This window comes from Elephantulus edwardii, unplaced genomic scaffold (assembly GCF_000299155.1).
Source record: "Elephantulus edwardii isolate Elephantulus edwardi_28Jun2011 unplaced genomic scaffold, EleEdw1.0 scaffold00028, whole genome shotgun sequence".
Taxonomy (NCBI): domain Eukaryota; kingdom Metazoa; phylum Chordata; class Mammalia; order Macroscelidea; family Macroscelididae; genus Elephantulus; species Elephantulus edwardii.
The window spans coordinates 9,481,571-9,506,583 of NW_006399778.1; the positions used below are offsets into that span (position 1 = coordinate 9,481,571).

At 37.1% G+C, this 25,013-nt stretch overlaps 1 protein-coding gene across 2 annotated transcripts in view; it reads right to left on the bottom strand.

The window, feature by feature from the left end:
* LOC102843350 (cell division control protein 42 homolog) overlaps positions 1-25,013 on the bottom strand; it is a 30,464-nt gene continuing 5,451 nt past the window's right edge. Inside the window, exons 2-6 of one of the 2 annotated variants that reach the window (XM_006883552.1) lie at positions 10,807-10,959; positions 9,424-9,496; positions 6,312-6,421; positions 6,004-6,201; positions 1-97 (exon numbers count right to left, since the gene is read on the bottom strand). In XM_006883552.1, the coding sequence (XP_006883614.1) occupies positions 8-97; positions 6,004-6,201; positions 6,312-6,421; positions 9,424-9,496; positions 10,807-10,911 (576 nt within the window). In that variant the 5' untranslated portion in view covers positions 10,912-10,959 and the 3' untranslated portion in view covers positions 1-7. Of the gene's footprint in view, positions 98-1,486; positions 1,577-6,003; positions 6,202-6,311; positions 6,422-9,423; positions 9,497-10,806; positions 10,960-25,013 lie in introns of those variants that run through there. The other variant, XM_006883553.1, reaches the window with a different exon arrangement.

The following is a 25,013-nucleotide window of genomic DNA, read 5'->3' on the forward strand; positions in this document are numbered from 1 at the left end:
GAGATGTTCATAGCAGCACACACCTGCGGCTCTTCTTCGGTTCTGGAGGCTCCAGGGCAGCCAATATTGCTTCGTCAAATACATTCTTTAGGCCTTTCTGAAAAGGGGTAGAAAGAAAAAAATGGGCAGTCTGATTTTCGGTAAAGCTGAAGATCAAATAACGTTCAAATCCCTAGGAGATACCAAAGAACAAAACATTTAAAACATCCCTGGAATCCCAACTGCAATCCCACTTGACCAGAGTTTTGTCCAGAGAGGGCACTGGAATGATCCAGTAATTCAGAAGCAGAGGAGCAGATATTCATGAGTGAGACAGTGGTCCTTTGAGAAAGGATTTGCAGACCAATGTATGTCATAAGAAGCAAACAAGCACATGTGTCATTTACTCATTCAATATATGTTTTATAATGTGCTGCTGAAACATATTACATAAAAACAAGTGAAGCAGCTCTGCATTCAAATGGAACAGCTGGGTATGGAACAGGACTGAGAGAACCAGCAAGAGAGAGAGTAGCAACTTTATTATATGAAAGGCGCAGGCAAAGATGGAGAGCGATTATGGTGGCTGTATCAAGATATTCACTTTGAACTCATTTATCCCATTAAATTAAGACAGAGCCGAGGGAATTGATGGAAGCAATAATGTGAGTATCTAGTACAAATGTAAACCTAAAGCCAGTCAGTGCAACAGGAAAGAAGCTTCGTCAGGCATTTATACAAACAATTGTATTTTTTTTTAATTTCAAAATTTTAAAGTAACCACAATTTTATGTTTCCCTCACAATAAAAACAGAGGCAGGAAAATATAAAGGTGGCACCTTTACATCCCCCCAACATTAACAACTTAAGTCAACTGTTAAAATGGATGCTATTCTTAAAAGATAATGTAACAAATGATCTCATAAAGCCGTAGCATATACATCAGTATCTTCCCACCCCAGACTGACAAATACTCCACTATAGCACAGACAGCCAAAGCAATAGCAACACAAAGTATCACTGCACAATGAAAAACCAAAAAGAATCCTCCCTTCCCCATTACAGCTCTACTAGCAGGTCACCTTTTTTCCATCAAGTTTTGTCATGCAATTACAATTAACAATCATTCATAAAAGAGTAAAAATGTTTGCATTATTTGTTCCATCTAGAACTAAGAGTTTTTCAAACTCTTATTTTCTCTAAGAGAACATTCTTAATGCCAGACTAAGTTCCCTTTTGCAGTAATAATCCAAACCGAAAGCTCTGAGCATCAGGCAACTCAAGTTATCAGAAGGTAAAACAATTCCAATTTAGCCACTGATCACAAAAAAAAAATCTGTAAGATATTGCATTCTTGACCAAAAACTAATACAGAGGTTGCTCTAAGGTGGTGAGTAAAAAGACGCAGAGGCTTTCAAACAGGAAAGTTGTATTCCTTTGTTTTTAAACGGTCTTTCTACAGTAGTGGGACAGGAAGCAGCAGCAAAGAGGGGAAGGAGAAAACAGTTTAGAATATACAGCACTTCCTTTTGGGTTGAGTTTCCGGAGGCTCGAGGGCAGCTAGGATAGCCTCATCAAACACATTCTTCAGACCTCTCTATAAGACAGAGGGGAGGAAAGAGAATAGCAGCCAGGTTAGAGGATTAGAAAGACTAGCAGATACAAATAGCAGTCCAGATCAAATGAGCTGAATTCACATAAGTCATGTATGTCAAGAAAAAGAGAACTAACAACATAAAGCTAGATTTTAAATCCATTATGGAGAGAGTGAAAAGTTGGAACAGAAACTTCTCTTCTCAAAAAAGTTTAAGAAAACAAATTTTTTAAAAACAAAATATATGCTGACCTCTTAAGGAGTAACATTTTTTAATGTTACTGAAATCCAGTATTAAAACATTTTAATTTTAAAAAATTACATCTCTGTAAATGTTTATGAAAATTAACAAAATATAATTATAGAAAAAAATTACAAGAGAAAGGGAATACAAACAGAAAACATGTATTTGGATAAATGGAATAATCAAATAACTAAGCCTTATGGAATTCCTCGGTATTTCTACAAATAAGAATAGCATATATGTAATTTGGAAGCAAATTTATTACAATTTCAAACTTTGTGAATTCAGCCCCTGAATAACTGAAGGACACAAACAGCAGACTAACAGGCATGCTACATGTTTCTAGGTTCAACAACATATGTGAGTGAGATTAAATTAGAATTTCAGAGTGAGTCAGAGGGTTTCTCAGAAAAGGTTCAAGACATTTAGAAAGAATTAATTATTCAACAATATCAAGTGGGAGGAGTTTAAAGAATAGACTCTACAAACAGCACACACTTCAGTTATTCAGTAATGTTATTAGAGCAAGTAACCACCACCCAAGTCATAGGAAAACAAAGAACAGGATCCTAAAACGAGTTTTAGCAAGCATTTCAATGCTTTAAGATGTCTGCATGGGTATCAGAGCATAAAGCATGAAGTGAAAACACAAACTATTCTCAAATCTACCAGGAATTAAGATGAAGAAATCCACTTACACCACAGGCAGAAACTCCATTGTAACAAGGTGACTCAGTAGCAGTGGTATTTTTGACCCAGGTGTATAGATTCACCTAAAGCTGAATCCATAGGTTTACTACCCAAAGAAGTTTAATATGACCTTTAGGTCAGTTTCGTTCCAAATTAAAATTATCCACAGGTCCCAGAACACAGTTCCAGTAACAAGTGCCAGTCCTAAACCGCCCTGGGTCAAATATACTCACCCTACACCCACCCAACTCCCGTGACAGCATCCCAGGGGATTGGTGTCCAGGCATTGCATCAGACACAAAATAAATGACAAACAGCACTATACCCACTTCTCACTTATCAACTATATCTTCATCATTTATGACAATAGAAAAAAATATATTATCTTGCAGCTGCAATGATATATGTCAGGCAGTAACAAACATACAAATATCAAGGTACAGTTTATCCTGGTTATGATGGTTTTTATTTATACACAAGCTTATTTAGGTTGGATGTGCCATTATTCTCAGAGGTTTGGCAGCTATGTAATAATGTTCAAATCCACCAGTTTGTCCTCAAGAAAATGATAGGCAACTTCCTATTAGATTTATAGCCTCTGAAAACTCACTGGAAGATCAGCTATGCAAACCTGCTAGAGAGTCAGCTATGAGCTGGTTCCAACTCAATAGCACCTAACAACCGTAATGATGTACTAATCTTCCTCCGTTTTGTGATCTAATGTGGTCATTCTTCATTTTCACATAATGCTGATTTTCAGTCTTTCTAACCTAACCAAGTTGCAAGCAGTAAGTGAGGACCTCGGTATAAGCACTTGGGGGCTGGGGGGGGGAGGCAAAGGGAGAGAGGGGAGGGAGGGGGTGAGGGAGGGGAAGTGAGGGAAGGGGAAGGGAGGGAAGGGGAAGGGAGGAAGAGAGTCCAAGAGTTTTCTTGTCTGTATCATTTACAAAACAGAAAAGTTAAATAATTGTTAGTTCCTCAAAAATTCTTTCTACAGACCTAAGGGGAAAAAAAATCATTGGTATTTTGTGTGTTGGTTTTATTTTTTTTAAATAAGAAGGGAAATGAAAATACATTTTTAAAAAAGAGAGAACCATAAAACTGTTGTTAGTATGTAGTGCCAAATCAGAACTCATGGCTGACCCCCAGAAGTTTCAGAGGCTATAATTGCATGGGAGGAGACTGTCAGTCTTTCTCTTGTGGAACAGCTGGTGGATTTGAACCATGTGCCTTTCAGGGTGACAGCAGAATTCCTTACCATTAAGTCACCAGAATTCCCTCACTAGAAACTAGTATCCATTAATGAGTTATTTGTTGTCTACTGTGAACAAAGGTCAATTAAAAAAACCAAATCTTCGCTTTATAAATCTAACATATAGTCCTAAAAGTTCTGCCTCATAAACGTAACTACAGACATTATATTTCTATCTTCTTTTGCCTTCTTCAAACTTTAAAATTTGTTAAGAAAAGTGTAAATGCTAAAATAAATATTTTGAGCACCCTATTCTCCACAAAATGACTTAGCGTATAAATCTGTTTAGATGTAAAATTTCTTTATCATTCATTAATGTTAAGAACATTCTGACTCATAGTGACCTTTTATCAAGGTTCTGAGGCTTTAAACTGATAAAAGAGACTGTTTACCTTCAGTTTGATAGTGGTTTGAACTACCAGAGATCAGAAGATACACGGTCTTTGGGTCAGCAGTGCATCTTTCTAGGGACCATGCCATCAAATCCCTCTCTAAAAAGTATTTTATATGAAAGCATCCAAATATCTAAATAAGTTGCAGCCCCTTGATCTACTTGCTTCCATTTCACTAAAAGTATACACTAGAAAAGCAGGGTACATAGAAAGTTTTTAAAGACAGATATAGATAGATTTAAATATATAATTCATGTTATGCTGCTCCATATCTCCCTACCACCCAGATTTTTATGAAGATACAATCAAAACACTAGAGAATTTTTTTAGAGTGCGCTTTGTGTGTTAAGTCTTCTGAACTTTAAAACATCTGCTTTACACTACACTGCCAAGAAATATCTGATACTGGGCCTTGAAATTAACCTGTGAAATACCTAGTTAGGCATAAACATTATCTTCTTTTTTTTTTTTAAACATTATCTTTTAAATACTCAATGAAGAACCTTTAGTATCTGAGGTTCTATATCCTTGCCACCCAAAAGTACATGGTACAAATCCATCAGCTGTTCACTGTGAGAAAGATGGGCAATCTCCTCCCTTGCAATTTACTGTCTCTGAAAACCTGCTGGAGGGTCAGCTATGGGTTGGTTCTGTCTTGATGGTAAACAAAACAATAATAATATGCTAAATATTAATGTATACATGAAATTACATATGCCATTTGTCTTAGTGCCAAGAGTCCAACTAGGGATGGTGCCTGCACGTCAGGGAGGAAATTAATGATAAAAAAAGATCAACCATTTAAAAAATAAGAATAAATATAAATATTAGAAAACCTCTTATCTTACCTTGTTTTAAACTAACCATATTTGCTCATTAATCAAGCTTCAAACCACCAAGAAAATATAAGGGATCTATTCTAATTATTTCTCTAATTCTTCCTTTACCTCAAGAACAGTACTCAAAGGAGTGAACAGATAATACCACATAGGGGAAGAATAAGACCCAAATAAGAACAATTCCCATTCTAAATACTCTACCATCGTTCCCTGTCTTTGGAATGTGATGTTTACTATTTAACTAAAAAGAGGTGTTCAAATTTACTCAGAATTGGAAAGAGAAGGCCACATAAGGAAAGAACATCTCCAAAAACATATATATTAGAGATACACTATGGTGGAGAGAGAAACACTATGAAAAGCATGCTGGCTAACTGGGACACAAACAGCATAAAAAGCTGAATTAGTCCAAAAATAGTATCAATTGTTAGAATAAGATCAGATGTATTCGGAAAAAACCTAAGTCTATTAAAAAATAATAAACTGTCACATCCTTTTTTTATTACATTTATTATAATCTGGACTTGCTGTAACTAAAAAAGAAAAAAAAACCCAAACCATATAATCATAGACCATTGCAAATGGTCAGTACAACACAGCAGCTTATGAACACAAAACTTTGCTTCTTGTTATGTAACTGCATAAGAACCACCTCATAGTTGACTCTCTAGGGAGTTTTCAGAGACAGTAAATCACACGTAAAGAGACTGGCCATCTTTCTTCAGTGAGCAGCTAATTGGCAGATTCGAACTGCATGCCTTTGGAATGCAGATGACAGTGTATTTCCTTACTAGTAAGCCATCAGAGCTCCCTAAATGTATACTTGGAGATTAATATTTTTCCGCTACTAAATACAGACAACACAAGAAAAATAATAAATATTATGAAGTTGATCAGTCTTCCTGGAAATCTTTTCTGAGCACTGTTGACCACTGTAAGAGAGAATCTTTGTATCCAAATGCTCTAAGAACCCCAACAGTGAACAAACATATGATGTTTCAAACAGTCCTCACCTGTGTAAGAGCAGAACACTCCACATATTTAACAGCCTTCAGGTCACGAGCCAGCTTTTCAGCAGTCTCCGGGGTGATGGGCTTCTGTTTATTCTTGGCAAGTTTCTCAATAGTAGAAGGATCATCTCTGAGATCAATCTGGGTCCCAACAAGCAAGAAAGGAGTCTTTGGACAGTGGTGAGTTATCTCAGGTACCCACTAAAGAAAAGATATTTAAAAATTTTAATCTGCAGCTCTCAAAGGCAATTTACAGCAGCTAAAAAAAAAAATTTAATCTTTTCCAGGAAATGATTATTTGACCAACTTACCTTTTCTTTCACATTTTCAAATGAGGATGGAGAAACCACTGAAAAACAGACTAGAAATACATCTGTTTGAGGATAACTCAGCGGTCGTAATCTGTCATAATCCTCTTGCCCTGAAGAAATGAGGAGCAGAATGCAAAGAAATCAGCAATTGAATCTTTCTGTCTTCAATGTACTATGGTCATCAATCAGCCAACAGACTAAAAATTCAAGTTGACAGCATAATGATCACTATCAGAACAAAATCAAGTATTAAAGTAGATAAAAGTATTACGCCAATCCTAAATGTTCTGACACTAATAATTATGGTTTTAGAAGAAAAGCCTGACCACAGGGAAATGCATACTTTTAAGACCAAAAGGTTATGCTGTATGCAATTTATTCTTAATAGCTCAAGAAAAAGAAAAACAAATCAATAATGTCCATATATGTAGAAAGAGAATGATGATGTAAAATTTTATCAACTGGTAAATCTTATTAAAGAATATTGCAGAATTCCTTAAAATATTCCTGCAAGTGTTTTATAAACTTGAAGTTAATTCCAGATTAAAAGGTTTTTAAAATGCCCAGGAGCTCTCCAGTGTTGTGAGAGTACAGCAATATTTATTACTCCAATTTCTAAAGTGAGAGTAATAAATCCTGTGCATTAAACCAAACCAAACCTAACCCATTGCCATCTAGTCTATTTTTACCTTCAGAGAACCCCAAGGTATTTTCCAGATTATAAATCTTTATGGGAAGAAATTACTCAACTTTCTCCAACAGAATGGTTGGATGATCTAGGCAGGTGAACACTGAGTTAGCAGTAGCACAGCAGGTATTATGCCACCAGAGACCCCAGGTGTATTAAAAGAACAATAAAATATTTTCTCATTCTTGATTCTGGTCAGTGTTGAGGGAAACCAAGTATTTAAGGGACCATCAGTGGATAAATGAATAACTAAATAAACTGTGGCACACAGCATATACAATGGAATATTTTGAACCATCAACCACACAAGATCAAAATGACAGCTTTTTCCCCGCTCAGAAGGCAAGACAGGAAAAAAACTAACAGAAAAGAAACCAGAGGAGTGAGAAAATACTATCATATTATGGGGGTTAGAACCAGTGTCACAAAACACAATATATATATGAACTGGTCTATGTAAATCCAATTTTTTTCTATAAATACTAACTCAAACCAATCTTCAGAAAAGAAATTTTCATATTTCTTTGACATATTAAAATTTTTAAATATCTTTTCTTTAGTGGGTACCTGAGATAACTCACCACTGTCCAAAGAAACTTTCAGAAAAGAAAATATCTTCAGAAAGAAATTTAACATACTACAACAATTAATATATAGATAGTAATTCACCACTAGTCTGTCAGTTTATTGTAATTCACAAAGAACAATACTGTCAATTCACAGACAGTGACAAATTAACTCTGAGTTTAGAATTTTTTACATAGAATGCTTTTCTAAAGTTTTCCTTTGGCTAACTGAGCTGGTAATAACAAGATTACAGAGAAAGAAGGCTGATTTAAGATCAGTGGCCACTATTAAAGGAGGAGGAAATACTGCTCAAGATTGAAGCATAGTCAAGGAAGAAAGTACTATGTTCTTATCATTTGGAAAGCTGATCAAAAATTTCTGTTGTTAAGATATACGCTGACCCTCAAAATACCTTTAAATAGGAAGGCTGGGTGGGGAGAGAAGTGCAGCAATGAATGAATGGAAATCCAAAATCTCTGTAAATGCTCATTAAAATTATTAAAAAAAAATACCTTCAAATATAGTAAAACTACAAGTTATCTAGGTATGTATTATACAAAGGACAAACTGTGTCCTCAAATTTCAGAAGGTGAAGGTAATAATTATTAAATATGGTTTATGTCCTTACAACATTGGGCATATATAGGAAATCCTGGGCTTTAAAACTTAATGGGATGGGAAGTCACTAATCAGCAAGCATGTGTCATACAAAACCCTTAAGTCTCTCCCCATTAGCTAAAATACTGCCCAATTCTTATAAATTGCAAACATTAGTTGTTAGTTTAATTCAGAGGTGGGTATATTTTGTTTATCCTATAAAATGAAAAGTGTGGCGTCAGGATTGGTGGAAGATCTAGCAACAATCTGAGTTATGCAGATGACACAACCCTGCTTGCTGAAACTGAGGAGGACCTCATGCACTTACTGCAGAGGGTCAAGGTCTGCAGCCTTCAGTATGGACTGAGGCTCAATGTCAAGAAGACAAAGATTCTCACTAATGGACCAATTGGCAGCATCAGGATGGATGGCGAAGAGATTGAGATTGTTCACAGCTTCAGTTTGCTAGGCTCCATGGTCCACACTCTTGGCACCAGGAGCCAGGAAATCAAAAAATGTATTGCGATGGAAAAGTCTGCTGCTAGGGACCTCTCTAAAGTACTCATGAGCAACGTGTGTCTCTGGAGACTAAGGTGCGCCTGATACAGGCCATGGTCTTTGCAATCACTTGTTATGCATCAGAGAGTTGGACAATGACTAGGGAGGATAGAAGGAGAATTGATGCCTTTGAGCTGTGGTGCTGGAGAAGAGTATTGAATGTACCATGGACTGGCAAGAAAACAGATTCATACTGGAGAGGGTTAAACCAGGCTACTCCTTGGAGGCAAGGATTCTGGGGCTTCGTCTGACATACTTTGGACATGCTGTAAGGAGGGAAAGGTCCTTGGAGAGGGACATCATGCTTGGTAGGGTAGAGGGACAGTGCAGGAGGGGAAGACCCTCTATGAGGGGGATTGATTCAGTGACTGGGGTAATCAGGACGGGTGTGTCAGAGGCAGTGCAACTGGCACAGGACAGAGCAGGGTTTAGAGCTGTTGTACATAGGGTAACTATGAGTTGCAAGCAACTCGACGGCACATAACAACAACATAATACCATCCACCCACGGCTCTCTAAATTCCAACTAGCAGCTAACTCAGCTTCTTGGTCAAGTAACAACTATCATGCTATTTAATCCTTCTAACAAAAACAAAGTGGTTTCCAAATGTCAGTTCCTCAAAACATTGAAAAATAACCAGATAACCAGAACTGTTGTAGTTACAACCCAAAACATTATTATAAGACATTTTAAGTTTTTACCTGCAGTATCAAAGAGTCCAAGAGTATATGGTTCTCCACCAATCATAACTGTGACTGCATAGTTGTCAAAAACCTTTAAAAAAAAAATACTGTTAATGTGCAAAGAATAGACAAAATGGGAGAAAACAACTCCTAAGGCAATACTTTCTCATAATAAGATTTAGCCTTTCTACATTTAGTCCACTTTTCTTATTTAAGCAAATTTTGCCTCTGAAAGAATAGTTCTTGGTAATGCAAATAAGGGCGCATTCCTACGTGTGTTTTACCTTAGCAGTTTGGATACAGATCTGCAGGTTTAAAGGCCTCTCAGGAGCAGTTGTCTAGCTATACAAACTTATCTTCCTCAAGTTAAAATTTCTGAGAAAGCAAAGTTCAATTTATTTTTAAGAAATTTTCTAATCACTGTTATTGTTTGTAACAGTCAGAAATGACCCATATCTGGCCCATCAGCAGGTTTTCAGAGGCATAAGAGTTGACGGCCTTTCTCCCAGGGAGCAGCTGGTGGATTCAAATCATATACCTTTGCACTGGTAGTACAATTCTTACCACTAAGCCATCAGAATTCCTAGGCTAGCAAAGATCTGTGGATAGATGGTGGAGGAAGAATAGGCCAAGCCACATCAATTAGGATTTGATAAGACACTGGTCAATTAAATAATTTCTTTAAATCTCTTAAAGTCATAATGATTTTTCTTCCTTTCAGGGCCCAAGGCAAGAACCTGGCTGCACACAAGCCCAGCTGAGAGAAATTAAGGGTCCCTCACAATACTCGAGGAAAGCACAAAGAAAGGGCTGGCTGATTATTTGCTGGGAATTTTATGAACAAAATTCATAAGTGAAAAACAAAGCTTTTAAAGTATAAGTATTTTAAGATCAATCCTCACTGGAAATTAGTTGTCTAATTTGCTGATGACTATCTGGAAATTGGTTCAAATGGAAAGGCATAATGTGGTAATTAAAGGAATTTAGTCTTCAGTGTAAGAACAAAAGATATGAAATTAATTAAGTTAAGATATTTTAACTTAATGTTTATATCATTTACCCATGAGAAGTCAAGATCTTTTTTTTTTCTTTCTTAAAGAAATCAAGATCTTAAAAAACAGAAAACAGAAGGGAGCTCTGTTGGCCTAGTGGCAAGAAGCTGCACTGCAATCCCAGAGGTACACAGTTTAAATCCACCAGATGCTTTGCTGGAGAAGGAGAGACAATCTCCTCCTGTATCAGTCAGACCAATCTGACGGTACACACAGACAAAATAATTAAAAATTTAGAAAAGGCAAGGTTGCTAATACAAAAAAAAGAAGAAAATACAAAAGGAATATTCAACAGGACAGCAAATCATTTTATACTTTATTTCACAAACATAAAAGCTTTTATACTTACAGTTGGGACATACTCAGATGGAAATTTATTTGTTGTATATGATATCAGGAGACATGTTTTACCAACAGCGCCATCACCCACAACAACACACTTAATTGTCTGCATTGCTGCTAGTTTTGTATCCACTTTAAGTATTTCAAATTTGATGCTGACCTACAAAAAAATAAACATATTTTATGTATTTACAAAGACATATAAATACAAATATATCTTCCCCCTCCTTAAAAAGGAACTAGTTCACAGATACAGAGCACAACTACAAGCTAAAGGAAGAAAACTGCTTACTGTTTGAATATGAGTCAATATTCTAATTCTGATCTCCAGATATTTCCACTTAAGGGCTTAAAAAATTCATTCTATAACAAATGTTGGGTGGCTATATGAAAATTAATCACATCTATTATTTGGTGAAACCTTTCCTTTAGTTGTATGTGCACACACATCCTTGGGTACATATGCAAACTAGATCAAGAACTGTATACTGCTTTCAAGAACTCTTCATTTGCCTAACCTTACAGCTATGGTTAGACTATCATCAACAAGCAACAGAGCACCACCACTACCTCTCTGAAACACATGAGCAGCAGGGAACTGGATAAGCATCAGAGTGACTAATTCCCAGTCTCAGCAGCTGTTTCAGCACTAGGTTGCCTAAGTTACTAATTCAATATTCAAGAAAGAAGAGTTCTCTTCAGAGGCAAGAATGATGAGGCTTTGCCTCACATACTTTGGGCATAGAGGGGCTACTCCTTGGAGAAAGACATGATGCTGAGAAGGGTGGAGGGTCAGCAAAGGAGAAAAAGACCCTCAACCAGGTGGACTGCCACAGTGACTGCTGCAATAGGTTCTTATGTGTCTACAAGTGTGAGGGTGGTGCAGGATAGAACAGGGTTTGTTCACAGGGTCCCTATGAGTTGTACCTGACTGGACGCCACCTAACAATAACAACAGAGTTGATTACTACAATAGCAGGACTAAAATCCTACTCATTTTATATTATATAGAAGTCAATTATATGCATCCAAAATTTTAAAATGTTTAATAGGGGGAAGAAAAAAAAAATCTTAGAATTAATAAAGCATTCACCAACTTTACAGTGAAATCTGATCATTCACTTCACGGCTCAAAAGAACAGGCCATCCATAAATTTTAAACTTCTAGTAAAAGAAAATAATGATTGAAATTTTCATTGCAATTCTCTAGGGAATAAGGAGCTCTTGGTGGCACAGTCCATGGGGAGGTGTGCTGTCTGTCTCTCTGCTGGTCTGAATCCACCAGCAGCTCCAAGGAGATGAGCAACTTCCTCCTGTGTGATTGCCAGTCTCAGAAAATTCACTAAAGGGTCAATTATGAGTCAATTTCAACTCCATGGCAATGGCTGACTTGACAGAATAAGGAAAGATCTAGTAGCACAAAGGGTAAGATCTCTGCGGCTAACTGAAAGATTAGTGATTCAAGAAAGACAAGACCTGGTGATCAGCTGCTGTCAACATCAAAGCCCAGGAAACCTCTCCTCTGTCCTATAGTGTCACTGTAAGTAGGAAATAGACTCACAAAATAGCACACAAAAATAAGGAAAAAAGTGAAAACAAAAATCTTCTACAATTAAGCCATGAATAAAACTTTACCACATATAAATAACGTAAAGTTATATGCCTGGTCTGAAACATTTTTTAAAAGGAAATGCTACCACTAAAAAAAGAGCACTCGATGGTGTGGTCTATAGGGAGTTGCTCTACTAACCCAAAGGCCACACCTCTCTGACATTCAAATCCACCAGGGGCTCTGAGAGAGAAAGATGGGTAATTTGCCTCTTTTATGCTGTACAGCTTCAAAAACCCAATGGAAGGCCGTCTATGAATCAGTTCCAACTTGACAGTCGTGAGTTTTTTCAGTTGATTATTACAAATTACATTAAAGGAGAACTTAAATTTGATTCAAGTAAACTGCTCTTTTATATCATAGATACAGCTAGAAATTAATTTAAAATGCACTATCTTCAGAAGATTACTCACAAATAAACTATCTTAGAACACTGGCTCTTTATGTGGTGTTGTGTACCATCACACTGGAACCGACTTACAGCTGGTCCCTCCAGTGGGTTTTCATAGGTTGTAAATGGGATGGGAGGAGGCTGCCCATCTTTTTCCCTTGTAGTAGGTAGTGAGTTCGAATTGCCTGCCTTTGGGTTAGCCACACATATTTTTTAACCATAAAGAACCAGAGCTGCTTCTTCATGCAGTTATTGCTATGTATCATCAAACTGGAACTGCCCCATAACTGACCCTCCAGCGGGTTTTCAGAGGGAGTAAATTGCGCGGATGGAGATTATCCATCTTCCTCCCATGGAGCAGCTGGTGGAATCACACCAAGAGCATTTGGGCTAGCAGTACAATTTCTTACAGTATGCTACTAGAGCTCCCTTCATGTAGTGGGGAGGTTTAACTGCTATACTTTTCTGTATTAAGACAAAAACTTACTTAGTGCAAGAAAATAAAATGAGATCACTCGACTGTTGAGTAAACAATAATGGCATTATGTGAAATCTGCAAAGCAAGCTAACAAAAAAAGAGCAATAGCTCAAAATGGCTCCTGAATTATCCTTTAAATGCACACTTTTAAAAGATACTGTATTAAGCATAAATTCACTGCAACTAAAAACCAAGTTTTTTAAAGGAAATCTCTAGGATTTTAATATGTAGCTGTTAGGTGCCGTCAAGTTGAGCACGGCTCCTAGCCACCCTATGAACACAAAATCTGAGTTCTGTTCTATCCTGTGCCATCCTCACACTTCCTGACACACACGAGCCCATTGAAGCAGTCACCGTATCAATCCACCTGGCTGGGCTTCTTCACATCCTTCATTGGCCCTCCACCCTTCCCAGGATCATGTCCTTCTCCAAAGAATAGCACCTCCTAGCAACATGCCCAAGAGTGAGGCAAAGCATCATCATTCTTGCCTCCAAAGAGCACTCCAGCTACACCCTTTCAAGATATATCTGTTTGTTATCTTGGCTGCCCATCGAATGTTCAGTGCTCAAAGGCCTCAATTCTTTTGTTATTCTTATTCAGTATCTAACTCTCAGATGCACAGCTAGTAATTCAGGCCTATGGCCTGAATGAGAAGCACCTTAGTCTTCAAACTGACATCACTACTCCTCAATAACTTGGAAAGGTCCCTAACTATAGATTTTCCCAATGCAATGAGGACCCAGAAACATCAAAAAAGTTAGAGGGAACACACAGCGTCACCATACCAGAAAGAATTGACTAACACTGAAAAATTTCAGGAAGTACCATATGAACAGGAGCCAATGGTAATGAAGGAGGAAGTAGAAGCTCCAAGAACCAATGGGATACCAATTCATTTGTTTCAATTAACAGAGGCAACCTTGGATGCATTCACCAGTCTAAGCCAGGAAATCTGGAAAACGGCTTGACTGGGCAATGGATTGGAAGAGGTTCCCAAGAAAGGTGATTTAAATGAATGTGGAAATTATCAAACAATATCACTGATATCACATGTAAGCAAAACACTGTCATATTCAAGTAGTCATATTCTTACTGTCCAAATTCAACTCCTAAATTTTTAAACCTGAGGAAAAATATCATTTTTTATTTCAAAAACTGACATCTAAATTACTTAATCAAATCTTAAATGAAATAAAATATGAAGAATATGTATAATGCAAAGATGATGGCATTTTTTGAGAGGAAGGAAAAATTTCCAGAATTTCAAGGTTCCAATATTCAAGGTCCCAGCAGATAAACATAAGCATATGATCTCAAGTAGCCTGAAGTCAGAAAAACTGGTTTTAATCTCTGCTATCAACCTCTCATGGTGTAGTCCAAAGCATGTTATATTGCAAACCAAATGGTCATGGGTCTAAGGCAATTCAAATCTACCAGATTTACAGCCTCAGAAACCTGATGGAGTTACATGGGAGGAGTTAGAATATGTTTGATGGACTAATAGGACTTCTAGAAAAACAAACAAATCTTAGAAAAAATGTAATTAGAATGCTCTTTAAAAGCAAAGATTGCAAGACTCAAAGTCAACTAGGACTTTTATGTGTTTCTGAAAGGTCATGAACTAAGAGAATACCAAAGTGTTTCAGTTTAATTTAGTAATATATAAACTATTTAAAGTAATGTTAACACATGAACATATTCTTAAACAATAATATGGTTAACAGCAAACACTTCATAGTGCCAAGTACTATATTAAACATTTCACAAATCTCCACTTTACAGCTATAAAAAGGTAGCTCAGTAAACTAAAGTAACTAGGCCTAACTTACTCAACCAGTAAGTGCAGAACTGGAATTTAACCTCTAGCAGTCTGACTCCTCCTTCTAAAGAAATGTGGCATATCAAGAGAAGGAAGAATAAAGATAAGATGACTGGTTTAGGAACTTCAAGTAATATACCTATGACTTGTAAACAAGCAAGATACAGGAGTATCATTTCCTGGTTTTTTTTCACCCTGCAGTGACTGATTTTTTTTTTCAATGACTAAATTTTAATGTAAAGGAAAAGGCAAGAAAAAATAATTAGTAAACTGCAGACTTTGTTCTTCCTATTTACTCAAAAACTTTCCATTTCTTTCCTCTCTGACTTGATTACTCAGCAACTTGTTAGAAAGGAAGTCTCATATCAACAGACACTCAGTTGGACTGGCTCTACCACTCTTAGCTATTACTGAACAAATAATGCGACCTTGGGAAAATTTTTTGTCGTTCCCTTTTCTCTTCTTTAAAAATGAGCCTTAAAAATTTAAAAATTGAGTTTCTGATAAATATACACCAAGCTAAAAAGATGTAAACTTATAGAAGAGGAATCTGTATAAATGATCATTTATTTGACTCTTCACTATTTCTGTTGTAAAGCTGGTTGGTACTATAGTTAACACATCTGTCATTTTCAGGTTTTAACTTTCACTTTCAACTATGCAGAATTCTAATGAAAACAAAAAAATAAAAATATTAAGGCAGTAGTGCTATATATACTAGAGCCCACTGCTGAAGTCATCACCTCAATTCGTCCCTTTGGGGGATCTTCCTCTCCTTTGCTGATCCTTCGTCTTTCCAAGCATGAGATCCCTTTCTTGGAATAGCCTCACCTGACCACATGTTCAAAGTATAAAAGACAAAGCTTGGGCATCATTGCCTCCAAGGAGCACTCTGCTGCACTTTTTCCAAGACCGTTTGCTCTTTTGGCAGTCTACGTGAGAAGGTATAACAAATAAAGACAGCAGATGAAAAAAAAATACTCAATAATATCTTAACTATCACTCTTTCCTAAAGAGAGTTCTGGGTGGAGAAAAGACTGAATGGAGTTGTCAACAATTTCATTTTACTTAGTTCCAGTATCAATACCCTAAGCAGCAACAATCAAGAAATCAAGATTTGTTGCACTGGAAAAATTAGTTAAAGACCTCTCCAAAGAGCTAAAGAGCAAAGATGTAAGTTTTAAGATTAAGGTAGAGAAACTGACACTGCTGATGCCTGAGTGAAGTTCAACCCTTTTGTGACCTTGGACTTCAGCAAGAACCATAAATGTCACTTTAATGTCCACCTCACACACATGAAGGAAGATCATGTCCTCCCACTCTACAAAGAGTTGCAGCAGAAGTACATTGTGCACTCCATTTCCATCCACAAGAACAACGAGGTCTAGGTAGCCCAAGGATACTACAAAGGTCAGCAAACTGGCTAGGGAGTCCAAAAGAAAGAAGTAGTCATCTGCATCAAGAGTGCAGAAGGATAATGATACAAGTAAGTGTATATGTGAGCATTCACCAAAACAAGGTGGTTATCACCAGGCTGAAACTGAATCAAAGTTGGGGGAAAAATCTTATTCTTAAACATAAAGCCAAATCTTGACAAGCTGGAAAAGAGAGAGGCAAACATAATTAAGAACTTAAGAAAATGCAGGAATGTTGAGTGACCATAGTTTAACTCGATTTCTAGCTGAATATGTATTGTTGTGAACTTTCCAACATTTCCCTAGTTGTTCAGAAGTGGCTCTGTAAATCTGTCTTTACAATTTTAAAATTTTAACAGAAACTGGAAATGTTTCCTAGTTTTAAAAAAAAAGGATTAAGGTGTTCCTGATTTAAACCACCATCTTTTCCATTACCTCCTATACATCTGAAAGTTGAATAATATAGATGGCTGAAAAATTGTTGTTGCCTCTGAGTTGTGGTGGAGGAGAAGAGTACTAACTATCCCATGGACTGTCAAAAGAACAAGTAAGTCTTGGAAGAAGTACAACCAGGGTGCTTCTTTGAGGCAAAGATGGTCTCACATACTTTGGGTATATTATCAGAAGGTGCTAGACCTTGGAGGGGAAAAAACAAAACACTAACTTGAAAAGGTGGATGGTCAGAGAAAGGGAGGAAGTCCCCAACAAGATGGATTTACAAAGGGACTGTAACAATGGGCTTGAGCATACCAGAGATGGTGAAGATGGTGCACAGGATAGTGTTAAGGTTCAGATCTGTTGTTCATAGGGTCTCACTACAAGTTGGAGTTGCCTTGAAGGCACCCTGTAACAGCAAGTGGGTAAGGAAGGATTTATGTTGTTAACTCAAAGGCAGGTGGTTCAAATGCACCAGCTATAAAGATGGGCACTCTCTTCTCATTTGGTTTAAAGCCTCTGAAAACCTTCTAGAGGGTCAGCTATGAGTTGGTTCCAACTAGACAGCAAAGAAAAATATTATCTTAAAGATTAAAGGCTCCTAGAATATAAGAAATTTTAAACCAGTAAAAATTACAATCTCACAAGCACATGAACATTTTTCATTTAGAATGTGTACTAATTAATGTTCTTACCACAAACATGGTCAAATTGAGAGCCACTCTTTTTTTTATTACAGAATTAATAAAATCCACTGGAGACTCAGTTGGTTCTGATTCAATGGCACATAATAGCGCCCATAAAAATAAAAATATACCATATATAAGGAGTTTTGCTTTTGCTTTTCAAAGAAAGGAGCGAACTGGGGGGAGGGCTAGGCAGGGAGAAGGGTGCAACAATGAATGAATGGAAACCCATAATCTCTGTAAATGTTCAATAAAATTAATAAAATAAAAATTTTTTTAAATATGTCATACATGAAAAGCTATACTCAAACAAATATGAAAACCTAGAGGAAATGGACAAATACCTAGAAAGTCACACTCTACCCAAACTGACACAAACCGAAATTGAACACCTGAACAAACCCATTACAAAAGAAAAAATGGAAAAGATAATAAACCAACTTCCAGCCAAGAAAAGACCTGGACCAGATGGTTTTACAAGTAAATTTTATCAAATATTTAAAGAACTGCTAGATAAACTATGTCAGGAAACAAGAAAAGATGGAATTCTTCCAGACTCATTCTATGAAGCAAACATATCCTTGATACCAAAACCAGGTAAAGACACCACCAAAATAGAAAACTATAGGCCAATATCTCTGACGAACATAAATGCAAAAATCCTGAATAAAATCCTGGCCAATAGAATCCAACAATACATCAAAAAAAATAATACATCATGGCCAAGTGGGATGTATAACAGGTCTGCAAGGATGGTTCAACATAAGAAAAAACAATCAGTGTAATTCATCACATTAACACTATGAGTCAGTCACAAGTGACTCAATGTCACGTAACAACAACAATGTACCAACAGACCACAGAGTAAAAGTAAACATCAAATACAGCACTTTTTTAGGGAGCTCTGGTGTCCTGTGGTACGAAGTTGTGCTGCCAGGATATGAGCAGACACTTCACCAAAAATGCTGTTCAGATGGCCAACAGATACATGAAGAAATGTTCAAAATCCCTAGCTCTAAGAGAGATGCAAATCAAAACAACTATGAGATATCATCTCACCCCAGTCAGAATAGCAAAATTTAACAGAACAGCAAGCAACAAATGCTGGCGAGGTTGTGGAGAAACTGCAACCCTTATTCACTGTTAGTGGGAGTGTAAAATGGTGCAACCACTGTGGAAGGTAGTATGGCACTTTCTCAAAAAGTTGCAAATAGAGATACCATTTGACCCAGCAATTCCACTACTGGGAACATACCCCAAAGAGACCATAACTGACATCCAAGCAGATATATGCACACTCATGTTTATCAAAGCTTTGTTCACAATAGCAAGGGGCTGGAAACAACCCAAATGCCCATCAACAAATGAATGGATAGAGAAGCTGTGTTATATTCACACAATGGAGTATTACACTGCATTGAAAAACAAGGAACTCATTCAATATTATTCAAAATGGATGACCCTGGAGGACATTATGCTCAGTGAAGTATCTCAGTCACATGAGGACAAATACCGCATAGTGCCACTGTTATAAAACAGGACTGACATCGGGGTTGGGGAGAGACTAAGAAAGATGGGATAATGTTTACTGCATTGAAACAGATGAGGGAGAAAACTGTTTAAAAGGGATATGTGATTAGGTATTATTGTAATGACAGGAGTCCAGAATAAAGGCTGCATAGTGGGGTGGACCTGGAGGGAGGGTTTGTAATATAGTGGGGGAACTTTTCTTTTACTTTTCAAAGAGATGAGTGTACTGGGAGGGGAGGGGTGGGCAGGAAGAAAAGTGTAACAATGAATGGAAATCCAAAGTCTCTCTAAATTTTCATTAAAATTAATAATTTTTTTTAAAGTTATACTGCAATATCAAAGGAATTCAACTCAAATCCACCATCTGCTCTGTGAGAGAAGGATGGGCAATCTCCTCCTGCGTGATCTACTGCCTCTGAAAACCCACTGCAGGGTCAGCCATGGATCGGTCCTGACTCAGTAACACCCAACATGAACAAAACTGCTATAAAATAATGCACTAAAAAGTTAAGAACAAATACAGCCCTTTTTCCTTATGCCCAATTTAAGTTTGCAGAAAATAAAATAGTCCTATGATTGGTGAAATTCTGAACTACCACTGTTAAGTGAAGCATGATAACACTATAAATATGTGCTATGAGAGAGAGGGATCCAAATTCATAGTAATTGAGTAGAATTTCAACTAACAGGGACAGAGCAGACCCCATAAGGATTCAAATCTTTAAAAAAAAAAACTACTACTACTGTATCTTTCTCCCATGGTGTGGCTTCCTGTTGCTGTTGTTAGGTGCTTGTAAGCTAACTCAGCAATTCTGTGAACAACAGATCTGAACCCTACCCTAGTCTGTGCTACCCTAGTCTGTGTCACACTCTTGATCCTGCTTAAGCTCCTTGTTGCAGTCAGTTTCAATCCATCTTGTTGAGTCTTCCATGCTGTAGCTGAACCTCTGCTCTTCTCAACATGATTATTTTTTCCAAAGATTGCTCCTGACAACATGCACAAAGTATGTGAGAGAGTTTCACCATCTTTGTCACTAACATAAACCTAGCTGCATTCCCTTCAAAACAGATTTGTCTGTTCTTTTGCCAGTCCATGTATATTCTTCCATGTATTTTTCCTTCACCAATACCACAATTCAAAGGCATTGGTTTGTTTCGGGTTCCCCACCCCTTTGGTCCTTCTTATCCACTGTCCAATTTTCAGATGCATATGAGGCTAATGAAATCATAGCCTGAGCCAGACACATCTTAAAGTGATATATCCTTGCTCTTTAGTCCTTTAAAGAAGTCCCTGACAGCAGATTTTCATCCATGTGTCTTTTGATTTGACTACTGCTACCATGGGTTACTGATTGTGGATCCAAGTAAAATAAAATCCTTAACAATTTCAGTCTTTCCTCTATTTGTCATGTATTGGTCCAGCAGTGAGGATTTTTATTTTCTTGCAACTGAGAGAAATCCATATTGAAGGCTGTAGTATTTCATCATCTTCAGTAAGCATCAAGTCTTCTTCACTTGGTGCAATCCAGGTAGTATCCTTTGCATAATGAAGGCTGTTGATGAGTCTTCCTCCAAAGGTAATGCTACATTCTTCTTCACGTAGTCCACGTTCTCAAATGATTTTTTCTCAGCATACAAACCAAATAGGTATGGTATGGACAAAGGATACAACTCAGACACACAACATCAACTTTCCTGATTTTAAACCATGTAGTGTTCTCTTGTTTTGTTTAAGACTACTGCTTCCTGGTCTATGTATGATTTTTCATATAATTATTTAGGTTTTTCCATTCTTTTCTGTTTTATCCATAATTCCTTATGATTCATAAGCTAAATAAATGTATTGGCAAAGTCAATAATGTACAAGTAAATACTTTTATGGTATTTTCTACTTTCAGCCGAGATTTGACCAAATCAATAACATTCCTTACTCCAATCTCTTCAGAACCCACCTTGAATTTCTGGCAGACAGACCTTGCAAATATATTATTCCATCAACAGCAGCTGGAATAAGTGGCTGTGGCTTCAAATTACAGACCCTCAGTCAATATTATAAACCACAAACCATTTTTTTAATGGGCAAGATAAGATTATGATTCTGAACAAAGTATTAATTTTAATGTAAAGTCTGTTACAGGCTCTTAATAGGTCCCCTGTTATAAGAAACAGGACAAAATTATGCCATAACCAAACATCGAGAGGAGAGGGATCAAAAACAAGAGAGCTTTAAAGAGAATATATATTGGGCTCCTGCAGACATCAATGCCTGGACAGACCCCAGGATCTCTTAACTCTGGAATATTGAAGCCTTGGTCAGGCTTTCTCTTGCTCTCTGGCCCACTCTTTATCTAGGCCTGTGAATCTCTCTGAATCCCTCAGTGGCAGCAGAGGAGTTCTCTATGAGGGGCCTTTGGGAGGAAGAGGGAAAGAAAACAGCTAGAACTAGAGTAAATCACAGAGACTCTCTATAACATCACCATCTCCGTATCTCCGTGATTGTAGACATCTACACCCGCTCCTGTCAAAACATCCACTCCCAAGAATACCCAGTTAAATGTTTACTACAAGGATTAGCAGCTAATGGCCCTACATTCTCCTGAATGCAGCTGCTTTGCACCAATTCTAACACAATTCTTTAAAAAAAAGACAAATAAAATTCTTATTTGAAAAAAAGAATATAAACTGGTATTATTTTCATTCCCTTAATTTCTGCAACTAAAGAAGAAAAAAATAAAATTCAATGTGGAATCTGAATTCTTTCATCCTGGGAACTGTATGAGACAAATTAAAAACAGTAATAGAAATATAGTAACTTAAAACAAAAGAATCTATAGGAAATTATAACCACAAACTCCTTTTTTTTTTATTTTATTATTTTTGTGTGCGTGTACTGTCAAATCAGATCTGATTGGTACAGAAGGAGATTGCCCCTCCTTCCCTGGCAGAGCATCTGGTGGATTCGAACTGTGCACCTCTTGGATTGTAGCTGCAGATTCTTGCCATTAGGCCACCAGAGCTCCCCACCACAAACCCCTTTTAAGAAAAATAACAATTTCTCAGGAATACAAACAACAAAACTTCACTGCAAAAAAAAAAAAACTTCACTGCATGCCTATTTGAAGTTGTTTTGTTTTGTGGGGTTTTTTTAATATTAATTTTAATAAATGTTGACAGAGATTTTGGATTTCCATTTATCCATCATTGCATTTTTCTGTTGCTGTTGTTTTGTGCCATCAAGTTGCCTGCGATTCACAGTGACCCCTATGTACAACAGCTCTGCATTCTGCTCTATTCTGAACGAATCCAGCTCCAACCATCTACACCTGTTACCCTAATTAGTGTCAATCCATCTCAACCAGGGTATTCCTCTCCTGTGTTGTCCCTCTACCTTTCCAAACATGTCCTTCTCCAGGAACTGGTCCCTCCTAGCCACATGCCCCACGTACATGAGATGGAGCTTCAAAATCCTCGCCTCAAGAAACAGACTGGTTTCACTCTCTTCAGGATAAATTTGTTTGTTTTCTAGGCAGTCCACGGTATGTATGTTCAGCTCTTCTCCAGAACCACAATGCAAAAGCATAAATTCTTCTTTTCTCATCTTTGGTCACTGTCCAGCTCTCTGATGTACAGCAAGTAATTGTAAAGACCATAGCCTAAATCAGGTATACCTTAGTCTCCAGACATGCCTTTCAGAATACTAATAAATTCACTCTCAAAGTTCTGCAGCAAGCTTTTCAGGATATTACAAAAACAATGAAAGACTTCAACTAGTTTCATTGATCCAAGATCAGAAGAAACTGGAAACTGCTTCAGTTTCAGAAGTTTCCCTCTCAATAAAATAAATAAATAAATAAATCACTCCCCAGGTCCCTATTACTGGCTTGTTTCTCTCCTACCCCAATTTTAATCTTATTTCTCAAAGATACTACAAACATGTGGTCTCATCACAAAAAATTCCAAAATAGAGCAGCTGTATACCAGCTCTATATAGAGGTTTAAGTCAAAGCTACTAAATAATCAATGGCCTATGCTGAAATTTCTTCCATTTATTCACATCAGGGGCATAAGAGAATGTTTTAGATCTTAGAGCCAATATTGCCTGGCCATGCCAACATCCTTTGAGCCCTTAAAAAAAAAAATTCTATCAAACAAGTTTAAAAACTACTAAGATTTCCTAACTTCTTTTTAACATTTTATAACTGTCAAGTCAGAACCAACTCATAGCCGAGCCTCCTGTGGATTGAGAGGTTATAAATAACATAGGTGTAGCTAATCCATGCTTTTCCCACAGAGAATGTTTCACCTTCTCCAGGACAGACCTGTTTGTTTTCTTGACAGTCCAATGGTATGTTCAATGTTGTTCTCCAGCACCAAAACTGAAAGATACCAATTCTTCTGTCACCCTTAGTCCAGCTCTCTGAAGGACAGCAAAAAATTGCAGACCATGGCCTGGATTAAATGCATCTCTAGACTGACATCATTGCTCTTTAGCACTGTGGAGAGGTCCCTGATAGCAGATATTGCCAATGCAATTAGTCTCCCCCCCCCCAATTCATCTTTCGATTTCCTAACTGCTCGTGACTGAAATTACTATAAAGTCCAGTTCTACCCCAAAATATATGGGGTCACAAGGAGTCAGAACCAACTCTATTCAAGAGATTTTTGTTTTTATTGTGACAGGCACTAGGCTACTTGCTCAAAAATTGGCAGTTCACATCCACCCAGCAAAAAAGATATGGTAACTTACGTACATCAAAAGGTCTGTCACTGAAAACTGTATGAGGTGCAGTTTACTCAAAAACACTCTGGTCATGTTAGAAATTATTGATTTATAGTTAAGTTGTTTATAACAAAAATGCCTGAAGTCATAGATCGCATTCCTTCATTATCTGCTAAGAAACTTTAATCTGACTTATCAGTCTTATCTGGTTTTTATCTATTTTTAAAACAAAACCAAATACTTCTTTCTGAATTGCCTACAACCAAACATAATTTGTAGCAGAAATCTCCTATATTCTTTCTTCTATGAAACTTACTCTCTTTTCTCATGCTCCTTAACACTAACACATTTCTTATTCCATCTACATCTTTCCCTCTGGTGACCTAGTGCTAAGGAGTTAGGCCTGCCAACCTAAAAAGCAACAGTTCGAATTTATCAGCTTGCTCTGCGAGAGAAAGATGAGAAGTCTCCTCCCATGCTATTCACAGCCTCTGAAAACCCACTAGAAGGTCAGATACAAGTCAGTCCAGGCCCAACAGCACAAAACATCAATCTTATCTTTCTCTTGTTTCACTGTTCCTCCTTGACATATTCCCACACTACTTTTCTTTCCCATAAGGTTTTCTTACTATAATCTTTACAGAAGCAGACTGCCTGATCTTTCTCACAGGGAGAAGCTGAGTAACCTCAAGACTCAAAAATTCCATTAGCAGTCAAACAGCCACTTTGCCTTACACCAGATATCTTAAAAATTAAAATGAAAAAAAGAAAAATTAATACTGCAAGTACTGTTATTGCTATGTACCAATGAGCTGGAACCGAGTCATAGGTGACCCTCAAGTTAAGTTTTCAGAAGCAGTAAATCACACAGGTGGAGAATGCCCATCTTTCTCCCTTGGAGTAGATAGTAGATTTGAATTGCCTTTCTTTGGGTTGGCAGCACAACTCCTTATCACTAAGTCACCAGAGCTAAGAAATTCAATCTTTGTTGCTACTGTTAGCTGTTGTCAAATCAGTCTCCAACTCATGGTGATATATAACCCACAACAGAACTAAATGCTGCCTGGTTCTGCACTGTCTCCATAATAAGTTGCAGACTAGCTTATGGCAATAAAAAATTTTTTCAATGG